The sequence below is a fragment of the Lichenostomus cassidix genome, chromosome 8 (assembly GCF_008360975.1).
Source record: "Lichenostomus cassidix isolate B80296 chromosome 8, HeHo_3.0, whole genome shotgun sequence".
NCBI classification, from domain to species: Eukaryota; Metazoa; Chordata; class Aves; order Passeriformes; family Meliphagidae; genus Lichenostomus; species Lichenostomus cassidix.
Genome location: NC_139489.1, coordinates 22,057,668 through 22,075,155, shown reverse-complemented (window position 1 = coordinate 22,075,155; position 17,488 = coordinate 22,057,668). Strand labels below are relative to the sequence as shown.

Below are 17,488 nucleotides of genomic sequence, written 5' to 3'. Positions count from 1 at the left end.
GTGCATGCAATGTACATACAGGATTCAGAACACCAAGGCACCACAAAAGCAAAGATGAATGTGTCAGTGGAAGTGAGGTGTTAGCCCTACTAGGTGTGAAATTATAATGAACTCCTCTGTGTAGAGGAAATGCTGGCACGTGTTAGATGGGTCTGCAGTCCTCAGTGGGTACCTCTGAGGTGAAACTGCTATTATTTTAATTCAAATGAGTAATCTGAAGGGTTTTTAAGGGTTGATATGGCTTGTCTCAGACCAGGCTTGTTGCTCTGCTAAACAGAGTGTTGCTATTGGTTAAAAGGTAGAAATCAGCTTAATGCAGAAGTGTAGACTAAGGCCAGGACAGACATTAGATCAGCTAAAATCACGAATATTTCTCCTCCTGGGTTGGGCTGCTGGAATCAGAGGGCCATGTGGGTGCTCTTCTAGCTGTGGTTGAGCTGTTCATTGGCACCTGGACTTAGGTGTAACAGGACACCATTCCAGTCCATGGAACTCAACACACGGGAGCTCTGCTGGCTTCATGCAAATGCATGGCTAACAAAGAGGTTTTTACAAAGAAATACCTCACAGAGGTATTACATAAATCCTTCAGAGTTACAGAATCTGGATTTGTTCAAACTCAGAAGCTAGACAGATTTCATTTGATACACAGTGATTCGACTACTTTAATTTTCATACTGGTAATCTTCCAGTTGTGATGGGCTAAGCACCAAGGAGCACCTTGAGGAAAGTTGTTTTTATTCAAATTAAACTTCTCTGTTATCTTGGCTGCATCATTTCTGCCATGGAATTTTCATCAGATTAACTAGTGTATGCACCAGGATTTGCAAGACCCAAGTTTCCATTTTTTAGTCACTGTCCTAAAGGCTTTTCTTTTTGCCTAAAATGGAAAGCTGAATCCTGATGTTCCCCATGTCATTTGCTCTGTTCCTTGAATGCAGGAGAAAAAGAGCTTGTACAAAAAATGGGACCATGAAAAAGAACAAAGAGTTGCTGTCATAGAATTTGTAACTTGGAATAAGAAAGATAATTCTAGAAAAATAACAGTTCACTTAAAAGCAGTCGGAGTTTGAAGGAAGGACAGGTGGAATTTAAGTGAGAATGAGCACGTGAGGCTCTTTGTTTTAAACACTTCCTGGTGAATGGTGTTACTCTGTCATGTCATAGCATGATTGTTCATGTCTAGGAGCAAATATAAAATATTGAGGTTATTAATGTGCTGGCAGGAGTTGTTGATGATGACAGAACTGTTTCTTTATATGTGTCTTAGATTTATTTTCTTTTAATTTTGTGGTATGTGATGTTGATATTCTGGGGCATGATTATGAAGACGTTTTATATGCAAATACATTGATTTCTAGAACTTTATAATATCTATGTGCATACACATGACCAGCTTATATATTAATGACTTCTTGAGAGAAGTTTAGCTCCAGGAATTTTTCTATTTACGATGAATTTGCCTTCAGGGAATTTATTTGGAAGCAGAATTGCGATGAAAGAACACCTTTCATGCACCAAATTACCGAGTAAATTAATTTCCCCACCAGGATGTTTTCCACCTGAATACAAAAGCATCCACGGGCTATCCCTAGGTACAGGCAAAGCAGGAGGCTGCTCAGGTGAGCAGATGATGTGGGCCGTGGTGGTGTTCCTGCTGATGCTGTGTGCCTTGATCCTTGAAGGACAGTGCTGGGGGCTGCTGCTGGGGCATCCTGCTGTATCTGAGTGTGCAGAACATGGGCACTGCGGAAGGGTGAGCACTGTTGTCCTGTTTTCCACCCTGAAACTAGCAACTACTGCTTTCGTTTGCCGTGACTCTGTATTCTCTTGATATTTTTTTCTTCAACTCTCTGAAGCTATTGCCCTTCCCTTATTCTCATTGTCATCATTACTTCCTGGATTCTGAGCACCAAGGTTGAACTGCTGCCTTTTCTTCCCCCACTGTCTCTTTGTAACCACTGAGTATATTCTTTGTTAGGGCAAGAATGGCTTACTCACAATATAATGATTGTTCCTCTGGATGTCTAGTCAACATGAGTAAGAGGACAGGACACTATGAAGTAATTGAGGCCTTTATCAGTAAATGCAGGAGACTAACAAATTACACATTAAAGTAATGCTGTTCCTTTCTGCTGTTAGGGACACAACTCTGTGGAAAAGGGCATTGCCTTTTTGTTGCAGAATACAAGCATTATTCGTGTGTATAATCTGTAATTTATGTATGCCCTATCAAAGCTATTAGACTGTGGAGAGGTAAATAAACAGTATTATATTATATTATGTAACATCAGATTTTGTGCAATCACAGGGTGATTTTGGGATGATAACTGAACTCATCATGTGGAGCATGCTCCATTATCTTTTGACATTAATTGTTTCTGGTATAGATAGACCTTAATGGATCCTATGTAGGAAAATACAGTCATCAATTAAGTACAATCAAATGGGTGCTAATATCTGTGTTGAGATAAGTCCCACTACTGTTCATAGTACCTGATAAAGCAGTGTATCCAACATGCTGATGCTGAAAACCCTGCCAGCAGCAAAGGGCAGTCGGAACATAAATGCCAGATTAGATCCCTTCTCTCTCTCTTTCTGTAAAGGAATTAAAAAATAATTGTTAGGGCCCTATATAAAATAAGACACCAGTAATAAGAGGAACAAACTCTTTTTTATCTCATATGTCATTATTGTTTGTTATTAGCATTAATTCAAATCTGCTTAATAACTGAATTATATTAAAGAAAAAAAAAAAAGGAGACAAGAAATAGGAGGTTAACTGAAGGTTAAAAAAGCAGCCTGGCTGTGTGCAAACCACTGCAAATATACTGGGCCATCCCAGATAGATTTCTGCTCACCTAACATCTGTGCGCTTATCTCTGTGGAAGATTAAAAAAAATCACAGGATTGGTTTGATTAAAAGATATAGGAACTTGTACTTATTTCAAAATGATCACTTAGAGCTCTAGAATTTTTATCCTGCAGTTAACACCTGCAGTATTTACCTGGAAAAAAGCCCCATAGCAAATTTAAGTGTGAATCTTATCTAAAACATTGCAAACCCTTTCTTTCAAGAAAGATGGAGCTGTTACTTCATTTTTTATTTAGGTAAGACAAATGGAGAACATAGATTTTAAGGATAGAGTGTGGGTGTTACTTTTTTCCTTTTCTTTGTTGTATAAAGGCCACTGCTTTCTCCTCCTGTATCAGTGCTGAGTTTACTGTCAGTTTTAGTTACCTCTAAAATGAGACAAGTTGCAGCTGCAACAGCAGAGGGACATCTTATTTGTGTATCTGTCTTCTGCAGCCCATTAGGTTGAAAAGCCAATTTTGCAAGTGTGTTTCAGTGCTACCTCAAAGCAACTTGCCTGACGTTTTCAGTCCTTCTGAAAAGGACGTCCTTAATGCAGAAATAACAAGAAACTGCATGTTTGACTGCTTTAGGTAATTTTTACTGGAGTTTTTAATTGCCTTTCATTTTGCATGAGGGAGTTCTGAAACATCAAATGAACTACAGCACCACCTGTGAAGTTCTCCCTGCAAATGTTAAGATGAAATGACTGCGAAATATCAACAGCAGGCAACTGCAACAGCAATGAAGAAAATGTGCTTTTTAAAGATAATTTATCTACCTCTATTTCAGCAGAGCATAGTTTGGATAGGAAGTTCATTAAATGTTCAGTATCCAACCTATCTTCACAACTTTACATTTGCACAATAAATTAATAAAAATGAAGTGAAGAAGTTAAAACATTTTTAAGTATTTCCAGAACATTTGCTTGAAAAATGAAGGAGCCTATGTAAAGCAAGAAAGAAATGAGATAAAAATGCTGGTTTCACTGCATTGAAGTAGACAGCCCATGGAGTACTCCAGAATCCAAATGGAATTGGATTAAGGGAATATGTTAACAATAATTTAAAAAACCCTGTCAGTCATAACACACCAAGACATTAAGTTAGGTTGGAACAGTCTTGAAGGCCCCATGCAGGTGTTGGCCCTTGTTGCCCTGAATAAAACTGGCAATGCAGATTCCAGCCAGTTTCAGCTTATACTTCATGGATTTCCCACAGAGGGAGCAAGTGGTGCAATGGAGGAGCCACAGGTGCAAACCTTAATGGGTAGTGGGGATGGCATAACCCAAACAAAGCTGAGCCTCCTGCTGCAAAAGGGCACCTCTCTTTGTGCAACAACTTTTGTCTCACAGTTCTCCAGCTCATGTGCTTTCCTCATTTTTCCTCACAGTTCTCCAGCTTATGTGCTTGCAGAACATCACCTAAATAAGATGAAGCCTTCATGCTACTAAATAAATGCAAAGGTAAAAAATCCCAAAAGGCCACCCAGATACTTACATCTTGTGGTCAACATGTAAGTGTGATATTCAACTGAGTAAAAGCTTTATTTCTCGTCCTTATCCTGTCTCATTTACACAGGCTAAATTTTTGCAGAATTCAATTCCTCTGTAAGAAACTGGACTGGGAAGGTAAGTTCTATGAGAAGGCTCTTTTCTATTAAGTATATATTAAATCAGCTACATCAATATTATACAGTAAATAGCAAATTCTCTGACATTCCCAAAATCTGGGAAATTTATGGTACAGCTAAGAAATGAAAATTATGTTAAAATCTGCATAATAGTAATGATTTTGGCATTAATTCAAATTCACCCAGCTATGTAAGATATCTGAGTTGCACAGATTGGAAGGCTACACAAGAAAACCTAGCAATCCTACTGACTGATAGATTGATGGGGAGAAAGAAAAGACTGGAGTGAAGGATTTCTGCCCTTGAAGACTGTCACAGTGATATTATTTGTCTCTCACAAACCAAGAAAATGGGCTGAAATATCATTAAGGTAATACTAATACTGTAAGTTTTGGGGAGTGCAGAGGCGGGTAGGTCAGATCACCAGTGAAGATCTGGGGAAAAGAGGATTATCCTTGAGTTTACAGAGTTAAACAGATGCACAATAATACTTCCTATGCTCCATCTAATGTTTTAGCAATAGTGTTTTGAACAAGCAAATTAAATTTAAATTCTCTCCCTACAGCCAAACAGTTCCACGGTCTGCAAATGTCAAATACGCATGTTAATATATAGAATATGAAGGTTTTATCTCACATTTAAGTAGTGTCGCTGTCCTTATCATCACTAGGATTGCCCTCTGATAGAGAATAATTGCTGTTCTCAAATTGTCACAGTAGTGCCAATATCTCACACAGATATACAGAAATGTCTACACAGGACATGCTTATAGTGCCTTTACAGTGAAATGGAATTTAAAAATATATTACAATAAAAGCTGTATGTTTTAAGTGTTTAGTCAGTTAAAAGATGTTCCATGTTAATTGCCTGTGTCAGTCTCTTGGACAACTACATTAGCTCTAAATATTCAATTATCCAAAAATATTTCATTTTCCTTGAGCAAATTTCACCAGAGAGTTGGGTGATTAGTATTATATTGTAGAGTGAGGAAATCAAATCGAACTTTATTCTTGAATGAGGGTAGAATTTTGAAAAAAATTATCTTTTACAGCAGCTCAACAGCCATAGATCATTTCACTGTTTCCACTGGTTTTGAAATCAGTTACAAAACTGGAGAAAGGAATAGAAATGTAACATTTAAAGTGAAGGTGAGGGGAGGCAAATTTCCTTACCTTTTCCAATTTGGACAGAGCAAGAGAATAGCAGTCCTTGGCTCTGAACTGCATGAATCTCATGTTGGCTGGGTGAGTTAGCTCTGTGATAATGCTTAGGCTGGAGAACAATCTGCATTTTAAAAGAATGTAATGGTTATAATTATAACAATTCACAAATGTAAGGCTCTACATAATGCTACAGCTTGTGCTCATGTCCATGTTTTTAATGCAGTCCCTGACACCTGTGGTGGGTTTGGGCCCAATGGTACAACAGCAGAGGAAAATACAAACATTCACTGTGGAATTCACTAAGAAATACACAGTGAGCTCACAAACTACTTGAATGCTAGAAAGAAACCACTTAATTTTATTATCAGAGGTTTTATTTAATGACTGCTGTGACAATATCACAAATCTGTAGGAAACAACAAAAAATACAAAAGTATAAAGCTTGCACTTAGTACCTGGTTGCATGTAAACTGCTACTGATTTATGTACCCTTTCCAGTTAATCTTTCTTTCTTGAGCTCTGTTTGTATGCTGTGACTACAGTCTGAGCAATATAGATGAAAAGTGACACTTGTGGGAGTTGCTGTGAAAATGTATGTTTATGTATACTTATGTTCTCACTTTGAAATATTTACATATACAAAATATTTATAACTTAACACAAATTCAGGCTTTCAGTAAGAAAAAGCAGTGAAGAAAGCTCAACTGTGAACTGGCTGAATTACACAGATTTTCAAGCAGCAGAATAAGGACCTTTATTAGCTCTCAGCACTCAGAGTTCCAAGAAACAGAAAGAAAATAATGGTTTATGCTATTTAAACACTAAACAACTTGGAATATTTGGGTATTTCTTCTATAGATTCATGTCAGAAAATGAGATGTGCATTTGTTGCCTCTCATGCTGATCCTGAGAGTACTTATCTACACTTGACAATAGATAATTGTAGTAGTAATTACATCATTGATGTGGCTTCTGTCTTGGTTATCATGGAAGGAGGATTTAGTAAGGTAGTGTCAAATGGAATTCAGTGTAGCTTTGCACAAGTCTTGTCCTTTTCCCTCACTTTTGCAGGCAGAAATTTCACTGAAATGACAATTCAAGCAGAGCCTAAAGGTGGGGAAATGTATATCTGGACTATCTGCCAGTCTTTGTTAATGCCATATTATATTTGAAAATTAACACAACTGAATTCAGAATTAGGAGTAATAGCAAAATAAAAGTTGTTCTAATGATAAAATATATACAACTTGACAGGCTACTAGGTTTCTGTTAAAGATGGTTTTGTTTATCACCAAGATATGAAAACTGATGTATATTAGGAAATCAGTTTCAAAACTGCTATTGGTAAAATATTTTACTTATGAGCGCCTTTTAGCTGAATTAGGGGAAATTATTCTCGAGGTGGTCAGGGACAGATTAGCCCTGGGTGTCAGGCACACTGCCTGCTAGCTTTCAGCACTGGAGCAGGCTCCTTCTGGGCAAGATCCCTCTCTTCTACCCCATTCTAGTAAAAAAGGACTGGGTGGGGTACAGAAAGCTCCCATCAGCCTGATGGGAGGCATGGCTTGCTGTTGAACTCATATTTGGAAATCAGACAAGCAAGAGAGACATTTAGTTCTTTCCTGAATCAAAATGATCAACCAAGAAAACAACACAATGCCATCATAGCACCTCATTCATTTGGTTTATCTCTAAAATTGGTGCTGACAGTTAGATACCAGGCAAAATATTGACTTGTTAGGTGCACTGCTGTCAATAAGCTTCCTGCAGGATTTGAAACATAGCTTTTAAGAGGTTAGCTAATAAAACTTTATAGCAGTACAGACCTACTGCCTGAAGAAACCCACTGTTTTTCTGAGGCAGACTAACAACTGTCTACAGGGACTCAATTGTTGGCTTCCTATTTCATTTTAAAAAGTGAAAAGCATCTTAAGGCATAGTCCAAGTCTATTAATTTCTCCTTTTATTTTTAAGATGTGATAACTTGTTCTTTCTTAGTCAGTGTGCCCATTTGAGTCACACGTCTTTACTCCTATATCAGATAAGCTGGTGCTGTGTCACAGTTTTAATTGGTATGGCACAGCTTCTAGCCCTAAAGGTGCTAATAACCCTATCCTGATAAACAATGCACACTCTCCTGGCAGAGCAGGATTGCTAATTGATGTAAATCAGGGAATAATGTCAGAACAGGTGTTAGGGAACTGCCAGCCTAGGCCAGACACTACTGCAGCACTCTCATGGCTTTTTCAGGCCTGAGTAACTCCCAGCAGGGATGGTTAGATTAGCCTCCATCCTCTGAATGATTTCACCTGGTGGGACTCCAGTGGGATCTTCTGCAATGACGTGGTATAATTGAGAACAGCAAGTGTAAGATCCAGTGGTTAAAAATCATTTTTTAGCACTACAGTTTGTGTAAAGTGTTGTTGCTCTCTACCATGTGCAGTCTTTTCTTCATTAGTTTCTCATATTATGAGCTACTAAGAAGTAACAAAAAAGGTTTCAATATATTTTTAAAGGTCATTTATGAAACCATTTACCTTGGTGCAATGATTTTAGTTTATTCTGTAGAAGAGGTAAATGCCTCTACCTTATGCTTCTTCCCAAAGCTTACTTATTTCTACAACTTTTATATAATATAAAAATGTAGTGAAACTATTGTACATGTTCTATGGAAAAAAACAGAAGACCAATTTACACAATATGCTATTTGTGAAAGTTTACAAAGTTTTATGAAAAAGTATTGTTAAGTCTTAAACCCAAGGTATTTATTGTAATTTACTTTGACTGTAAACATGCAGTGTTAAAACAATACTGAACCAGACACAGAGTTTGTACACGAGTTAAAGCTGCCATCTAGTGCAGACATTGTGCAAGACAACTGAAGGAGTGTAATTGCAAACCTGTGGTATATAGTGTCCTACTATGATCTTTTACAAACTTGAACACAGCTGTGGGAAAAACCAATTGGGATATTGCAAGTTTTAGTTTTTGGTTCAACTCCTTTTTCCATTTGGGGGTAAACTGTACTTCTGACAAATTGGTGAATGAGAAAAACCTTGGTGAGATGCCTTAGCACTGTGTGGTTAAGAGTAGATCTGAGTGATGCATAGATAAAATCTGATCATAATTTCAACCCCAAATTTAGAGGGTGTGATTATGAAACACACACCTATGCACTAGCACCAATTCAGAAACTGAATAGTAGCAAAAGACAGAACTGAAGTTTCTTGTGCAATGCAGATTTTGCTTCTTTTGAGCACATGCAGAAATGCAAACAGCATTTAACTGCATTCTCACAGAGCTGCATTTACCAAAAAAAGCTCCATTGAAATACATCTATTTTAATGAGCTCAGTTTTCTAAACCACTGACAGGTTCAAAAGACTTCTGCTATGCACCTCTTCCATTCTTTTCTGGAAGGCTTGACACAGAAGACAGGTAATTGCAATAAAAGCAACATTGAATGACACTCAGTTTTCTTCCAGGTCTTATTAGATGAAGACCAGGAAGTTCTAGGCTCAAGCCCCAAATCAGGGAGGCACTTCACAGCTAATTTTGTAGTGTGTTTCATTCTATGTGGGATTTTTGTGGTGTTTTTATTAAGCAAATAATATTTTTCTCAGCCTGAAATGACATATTTTTTTCATACTCATTAACCAAGATATTTAACACAAAGGCTTTATGAGGAGAGTTCTCAAAAGAGCAACAAATCTCAGTGTTTTGCTTCTCATCACAACCTCCTCAGCCTCTTTACTAGACTGATCGTTTTATTCCCTCATGATTCTCCTTATGTTGCTGTCATATGTAATGTTGCATATATGTGCTTAAAAATCTAACTTTTGTTCAAAACTAAATATTCAAAATGTGAACATTTACTACTAACTTCATAGTGACGCATTGCCTACCTTTCAGCATTAGAACAATCTGCTTTTCATATGGGCTTTAGAATTATTGTGAATTTTCTTTTCTCAACTATCTTTTGTCCTAAGTCTTCAGGAGTAGCTTTTTTTTCCTTCCTGTAAACCTGACAGTTGGGACAGTTTTGGGATGCAAAGCATTTCATCTCCTGAGAGTTCAGGAGAATACCTCAGGACTCTAAGTGTATTGCTAAGCAGGATGGGAAAAAGTGTGCCTACATAAGACACAAATTCATGTAAGGGTAAACTTCAGTAGAATAAAACAGGTAATTTCTTTGAACAAAAAGCATCAAGTATTTCCAAATTAATGAGGATGTGTAGATGGACTGCAAAAATGCCTTACCTGAAGAGGGTTTGAACATTCACAATAGTCTTGGCATCTGCCATGTAGTCTTCTTCAGCACTCATCGTGCTTTCTTTGTCCACCACCACCATGTTAGCTGCAAAGGTGACCCCACACCTTAATAGGTCATCTAGGCTTTTGTGAAGAGAAAGAGGGAGAAAGACACAAGCAACTTAAATATGGAACACCTGAAAGATTAGCCATGGTTGGCATTTGCAGATCAGCGACACAACTTCTGTATAATCAAGGATAACATCTCAGTTCATTGGTAGAGTAGAATCTACTTCAGTAGGTTGTTACAGTCCCTCTCATTTGTTAATTATAAATTTATTTCAATTTTTTTTTAATAAGCCTTTAGCTATTATTTGGGATGACTTTGGCCTTACCCACTGCAACAACTTGCTCCATTGCAGTTACTTTTGCAATAGAAAACCCCAAATAAATGCTCCGGGTTGCTCATTCCCACAGTTTTATTTTGGTTTCCAAATGTTAATAACTGAGTTGGAGTGTTCTAAGGATGCCTATAGGAGCAGCTGCTAAAACTTTATGCAGTGTTGGACAATGTTTGTGTGAAGCCCAACCACAGAAAACACTCACAGACAACTGAGTTACAGTTCTCATCATGCCTTGTAGCTTTGTTTCCAAAATGAAGCATGTTTCAGCTGTTTTAACAACAATGTTTGCCACAGACCCCAAGCACCTTTTGACAAGTGTGGTGGGTTTTTTTAACAACTTATTTTGGAAGAATATAATTATTTTTGAAACTGTGCAATATCACTGATAGCTGACTATAACAAAACTGATTGCATATGATCTATGCTAGTAGCTTCAATGCACAAGTAGAAGTCCAAACCTTTTCTGAGCAATGTGTATTTCTCCTTTTTCAAACTTTCAGTTGATCCCTGAAAATAGCAGTGTATTCTGAAATACCCAGATTTTCTGCATTTCAATGTTTCATAAGCTCAACAGCTATTCTTATTTTAGCAGTTACATTCAGCTGACTTGTGGGGAATTAGAAAAATGCTAATGTGGAAGTATCATAATTCTAGTTCTCAGGTACCTCTAGCTAAAGGTTTCTTAAGGTTGACTAGATTTCTATACAACTGTGAATTCTGTTCCATTACAGATCTCAAATTGCTGACACCCAAAGAGTGGGCAACAGGACCTACTACTTGACATATTTTGATGAAGTGTGTCTCTGCTATGAATTTTGGTAAAGCTGTTTTTCTGTGAGCCATCTACTTCTAACAAAAAAGGAATGGTAAATGAGAGTAATTCCTTTGGTTGTTTTCCCCCTAATGTGATGACATTTTATTCCGGGTGACCAAATGATAAATATGTTAGATACTTAAAGGCAGTAGGTGGTACTTTGGAAACATAATTTATGCCACTTTAATAAGAAAGGGAAGTTTGCATAGTTTGCACTGTATTTCTTATCTACAGCTGATCAGATCTATTCATTGTACACGATTTAAAAACATGGTGAGGAAAACACAGGGAATATGTGTGAACTATATTTTTTAAAGTATTCTTATTTATGAAAGCTGTCAAAAAAACCCTCTACAAACTATTGTTGCTTATTGCATCAGGAATCAAAGTGATTTTAGTGTCAGAAAGTATGCAGAAGTTCATGCTGGTATTACTGTGAACTTTTGAATTCTGTATAATCACTTATTCCAAAGACTACATGCTTCATTTTTTTTAATGCATTCAGTTCTAAAAAAACCAACAAAACACCATTAGGCAAGGATTTGGCGATTTCCATTTTGAAATAAACTCAGTAAATTTAAACAGAGTTTAATTTTCTACATTAATAAAACAGGTTAACCTCTGAGTTATTAATTACTTGGAATACTTTGAGTATTCCTTCTTGAGTATAAATTTAATTGTTCTGCCATTATGGTTCTTTTTATAATTGTTATGGAATTAAGAGCTAAGAAAGTAGTAGATATTAATAACCTGCCACCCTTTCTTGCTTTAGAGGAAAAAATGTAAAGTGAAAAACATTTCCATAGACCCTTTGTAAACCTCACAAGGACTCTGGTATCACCAAGGTAAATCTGTAACTGTTATCACTATTATAAGTAGGAAATAAGTTTTTTTGATTTCTACACAGGGAATTAATATTACGGGCTTGTAGCCCCAATTCAGTATTCACTATGTAGTGAAGCAACCTATTTTCTTTAAATTTACACTCTACACAGAGGAGTTTACTAAAATACTCATGAGTCCTTGCTCTTCTGTGGTTTCTGCCTGATTTTTATATTAAATCTCTGTTGCTAACCCTATATACATAAACATATATTAGCAGAGGTGACGACAGAAATGTAGGAGTAAGTGATAATTTAAGTAGTGGAAGATGAAGACTGTTGGACACATTCAAGACTGTTTACATTCTGTAGCTATCTTTACAAAACCCTAGTCAATGAATTCCAGCAAGTTATAGCTCAGTGCAGATTGACACTAGAATCAGAGCTATAACCTGTTCATTTGTAGAAACATGGACACACCTAAATAAGTGTTAATCTTGTGTTTGAAGATGTTGACTTGTGCTCCCTGTCATGCTTTTCAGTTCTGAGATCCCCTACAAATCAGAAATTTGAAATCCCAAATTACAGCACACAGACACAGACTATGCATGCAAAAAGCTCATCTCCAGCTACAACACACACACACTAAAACATGCAATGACGATACACACAACAAACCACTGAGACTACAAAGTTAAGTTTTCTAACAGTTATTTCACCTACTTGTCGATAGAGCCCACCATGTAGTAAACCATTGGAAACCAACAGATTGCATCCAGAAAATGCATATCTGGCCTAAGCAGCAGATGGAATTACAAAATGAAACACAGTATCACAACAGCAGCATCTCTTCTAAAATATTTCAATATTTCAATCAACTGCTAGTTTGGGTTGTTTTGGTTTTTTTTAGATAACTTCTTTAAACTTTTGCATTATAATATCAGTTTAAGCAGGAAATAGGTTTTCAGAAAGCTGTGAATCAACAGTTTGCTGTGATCATAAAGAATGATCAGCATTAACATGCTCATATTAATAAATGGACTTATAAAATCAGAAATGTTATGGCACAGGACAATTCCAAGTATAAGAATGAATGAGTGATGTCAAGGACACACTACCAAGTTATACTCCAATGCATGTCTTAGGAGTACTTAAAATAAGCACTGACAATTCTTAATTAAAATGTGAAGTGGAAATCAAAGCATCATTTGGGTTTTGTGACACCTCCTGCTTTCAAGCCTACTCCCTTTCAGAGGAGTCACTGCAAATGCTGCATACAGAGACAACACTGAGGGTGTTGGTTTAATTAGCAAGCAAAGCTTTTACTTCATGTTAATCAATCCAAAGTGGGTTTAGCCATAAAGTGTCACAACAGCACTGAAGTGTGTGAAGTCAGGCACTGTGCTGGCAAAAGGAGCTGGCGCTAGAGGGACCCCTGTGCTCATGGCTTTGCTCTCACACTGCAAGTAAGTGATTTAGCCTCATTTAGGCTTCTCCCAATTTGTGTAATTCACTGTACACCAGAGCACCTAGACAAAAACCTTCTGTTTTGCAAACACAGGTGACCAAGGAGCTGCCTGAGGGAAAGTGGGACACTTCACAGCAAGCCTTTGTAGAAAAAAAATCACTTAAACTGGAGCAGGTCTATGCAAAGAGAAGTGTCAGCCCTGGAATCATAACCTACAAAACCTTTTGCTTTTTAGCTTGTTCTACTTTTCTGTGTACAGCTAACCTCCATTTCTGTGTCTTTCAAAGTGTGATTTTAAGAAGCTGAGCTAAACCAAAGTGTTACAAAAAAAAAGAAAAAAAAACTAATTCGTTACCAGATTATAAATGAACTAGTCTTGACAGAGACATACTTGCCTGAAATTTTAAAAGCAAGACATGCTAAGAATTCCAATCACCAGACAGATATAAAAGTAACAACAATACTGCAGGTTTTAATTTTCATCCATAGCTTTAAGTAATTTTAGATAAGCTATGTCTGTGGGTGTCCTCTTGGCTTAAAGAACTGTTTAACTTTGAGCATAGAGTTATTAAAAATATACCTAACTGGTCCAGGCCAGAAAGTGCATTGTGTTATGTAGGTTAGTGCTGTCATGTAGCTGTGAAACTGTTACACAGCTTGCTTTTTTAGTGTTTATGAAGTTATTTAATTTTAGCAGTAACACTCACATTTTTGGGGGCAATTTTAAGAAAAACTTAGCTGAAACACTAGGTATGAAGAATAAGGACATTTAAGTTTACTATAGCCACTTACCATCCATAAAAGGTCAGTTTTGTACATGACAGTGACCATAGGGTATTATTTTTTATCACTAACTTTTCTCAAAGACAAGTGTGCCATAATGTTTTTGATTTTCAGTTGGCCACATGAAAAGTAGTCATCTATTGAAGTAATGGTAAAATGAATTTAAAACTTATCAGAGACAAAGAAAAGTCTCCTTACGGGTTATCCAGCAGTAATACAATGGGGTTTAGTTCTTTCTTTGGTCGGTAGTAGGCTCTGAGAGGGACAATAAAGTTATATAAGCCATTTCCAGCAGTTTCTGCTGCAACTATAATCAATTTATTTTTGAATCCGTAGGCTTTGGCATCTTCATAGTAGTTATGTTGGCATCCCTAAAATCAAAGTAGGAACAAGTTCAGTGGAGGTGAATATTTTATCAAATGACTCAGTATAGACCTGGTTAGACATAAACACTTGGTGATGAAAAGGAGAAAATAAAAAATTTTAGCAAATGCTGCACAACCTTCATCTCTAAGTAGAAATCAGAATTTAGCTCTGCTCAGATGCAAGAGACAAATGAGAATGTAGCATTCTCAGAAACAGAAACTCCCTTTACCTTATCTAATCTTAGACAGCAGAAGGGTACTTTTTCATGCAGAAGATGACAAAAGGTGGGAGAACTTCCAATATAAGGAGAGTAAGGAGGATAGCCTTTGGCATACCTAAAAAAGAAAAAAACATTTTTCAGTATAGAAAATTACCAAAAACACAGCTGACTACACAACTATTTTATGGGATGTTTATACGTACGTCCAAGTTTTACAGAGTCAAGTACACAACATGAACTATGTTCAATAAAGGGCAAAGGAATATAATTTGCAGCTTTGCAATTAGTGAAGGCTACCATGCTTGTGAGGACTAAAGGAATTTTGCTTGTGTTTTTGAAAATAGTCTGTTGCATCATAATATGCTGTCATAGTGTTTTGAACTGGAAACTTGTAAGTTAAAAAAGGAAGGAAATAGAATTTGTACTTCTGCTCTTCCTTCTCCAATTCTTTTTTCAAACACTTACCAAGAATGAGTGAAGTCATTACCTTTTTGCTTTAATAACATACTTTCAAAATGGCAGAAATAAATTCTAACTGGTAAATCCTCTTCCCGATCGGATGAAATTTCTAATTTGCCTTAGTGTTTTTTTACAAGAGGCATTTTAAATCCTGGTGTTTCAGTTTGCACATTTAAGGTGACTTTTCCTATTAATTTTTTTCTCTGGAGCTTGATAATTTTCCCTGGGGCTTCTCGTGCTTGCCACTGGTGGAGATGGGAAACTCTGCTGGAAATATTCAGTTTTAACACCCCTGTCAGCAATCCCAATAAGCATAATGGCTCATCTGCACAGCAGTTACAGGATTGAATCTTCTGGGTTTATCTGAGTAATGCATCATTACTTTCGGCAACACATTAAACAGCATTTTAAATTAGATGTGATAATTTTGTCTCGTACTGCTTTTTTGTCATTCCTGCATTTTGAAGTCACACATCCAGTCCCAGCATTCAAAAGCCTGTTGAATATCTGATTATCACTGCATTCTCATGGCAAAACTACTTATCTGTTTACAGTTTTGTTGAATGCTGACTTAATAATTACAGGAACTAAAAAAAATTGGCCATTGCAAGACATGACTAGAGCTTTTATAATTGTAAGGAGAAAATGTCCAGGAAATGGAAGAGTTAATACGTTGGGTGTTTTTGGATTTCAAAGTAGGCTTATGGTATTCTGCTAGCATTTCCTAGAAGGGAATAATTCCATAATTGGGTTTCGTAGGGCTTGCTTCCTACAAGTTCTCAGATTGATCTGCATTTCAAACAAGCTTATCGATGTTTTTTTTACACAGTATTAACTCTTCCCGTTATTTTCCATTGCATTTACTTACTCTAAACCCGCAGAGACTTCCTCATCCGAGGGGGTGGTTTCATCCTCGGACTGGTCACTGAGCAGATCACAGGTGTGGAGGGAGGAGGAGTCTGCAACCTCCAGCACCGGAGCGATGCTGGGCCGCCTGCCCTCCTTGCCGCTCTCAGGGGGCAGCGCCAGGCTGGCCCCGCTGGGCCCGCGGCACCCAGTGTCCTGTAGGTCGATGGCCACAGTCCCTGTAGGAAGGAAAACATTCCCTGCTCAAAGGGTTTCCACGAGACTCCTGGATTTAGCGAGGATTCCCTGCCTACGTGGCAAAGGACTGACAGCAGTGCTACACGGATTGGGTTTATTCCATTGAAACAGCACAAATATTTAAGCTGCTCTCAAGGAAAGTAGCACTTTTTCTGGCAATTACTCTGTCTTCTTGTTAGCTACCTCTTTAAAATCATACCTCATATAATGAGTCCATATTTATATGCATCAACAACCTGCAGATTTTACTAATGGCATCTTTTTAATGAAAGAAGTTCATGAAAACTTCCCACAGACAATCAGGTATGAATGCCAAAGAAGCACTCATATGATGTATCCACTTGTTTAGTATTATTATTTATTATTACTTTATTATTACCTTTTTATATAACAGTCTTAAGTACTTTCATTCCACATTGTCAAGTAAAAGAAAAAGAGAACCAACTTCCACTTGTTTAGGTTTTTTGTTGTTGGTTTGTCTGGGGTTTTTTTTTAATATGAGGGTAAATGTTTAATGTTTTTATATTAATTCTTTCTGTACATGATTGCAGTTTCTTAAAATTTTATGAGGATGCTTTAAAATGCACTATTCATTAGATAAGAATATGTTGTGATTGTTTTTTTTTTTTTTACTTACCCATGCTGGCTATTATACTGTGTACTGGTAACCTAGAAGCTCCGTGATAAGGTAATTTTGATTCATGGTTTTTTCTATGCTTTTCTTGCTTCTTAAAAGCAGAATTCTCTTCTTTGGTGATATTTATATAAAAGCATATATCTGTAGAACTCATGATATATCGAGGACCTGGATTCAGCAAAATGTTTTTGTTATCTTCCTTTCTAACACCAATCAGACAGACTCCAAACCTTAATTAGAAAAGGAAAGGCATGGTTCATTTTGCATAGTCCTGCATACACCAGAATTTCTATTGTCAAAAATGAACCTCAGGTATATTTTTATACTTTGCACATTATGAAAATTTGCAGCTTTCTGGATGACAGAGATGTTTGAAAAATGTTGTCTGCTAAATAGGCCACTTCAAATCAAGCAGTTTTTATGAGCTCATGAATTCCTAGGCAGTTGAGTGTTTTTCTTAATGCCCATAATATTCTCCTAACATTGTTCTAGTTGATTTTTTTCTGTCAGATG

At 36.9% G+C, this 17,488-nt stretch overlaps 1 protein-coding gene across 6 annotated transcripts in view; it reads right to left on the bottom strand.

Annotated features, from left to right (window-relative positions):
- Nucleotides 1-17,488, bottom strand: part of KCNT2 (potassium sodium-activated channel subfamily T member 2) — a 116,131-nt gene that overhangs the window by 13,546 nt on the left and 85,097 nt on the right. For 4 of the 6 annotated variants that reach the window (XR_014853821.1, XM_085068330.1, XM_085068332.1 and 1 more), the window contains exons 18-25: nt 16,976-17,205; nt 16,103-16,319; nt 14,785-14,890; nt 14,388-14,560; nt 12,662-12,733; nt 9,909-10,043; nt 5,659-5,770; nt 2,497-2,598 (exon numbers count right to left, since the gene is read on the bottom strand). Coding sequence is in view for 5 of the 6 variants with exons in the window: in XM_085068330.1 (XP_084924456.1) it covers nt 2,497-2,598; nt 5,659-5,770; nt 9,909-10,043; nt 12,662-12,733; nt 14,388-14,560; nt 14,785-14,890; nt 16,103-16,319; nt 16,976-17,205 (1,147 nt within the window). In the remaining variant the exon portion in view is untranslated. The remainder of the gene's footprint in view (nt 1-2,496; nt 2,599-5,658; nt 5,771-9,908; nt 10,044-12,661; nt 12,734-14,387; nt 14,561-14,784; nt 14,891-16,102; nt 16,320-16,975; nt 17,206-17,488) is intronic. The other 2 variants (XM_085068327.1, XM_085068329.1) reach the window with 1 other exon arrangement.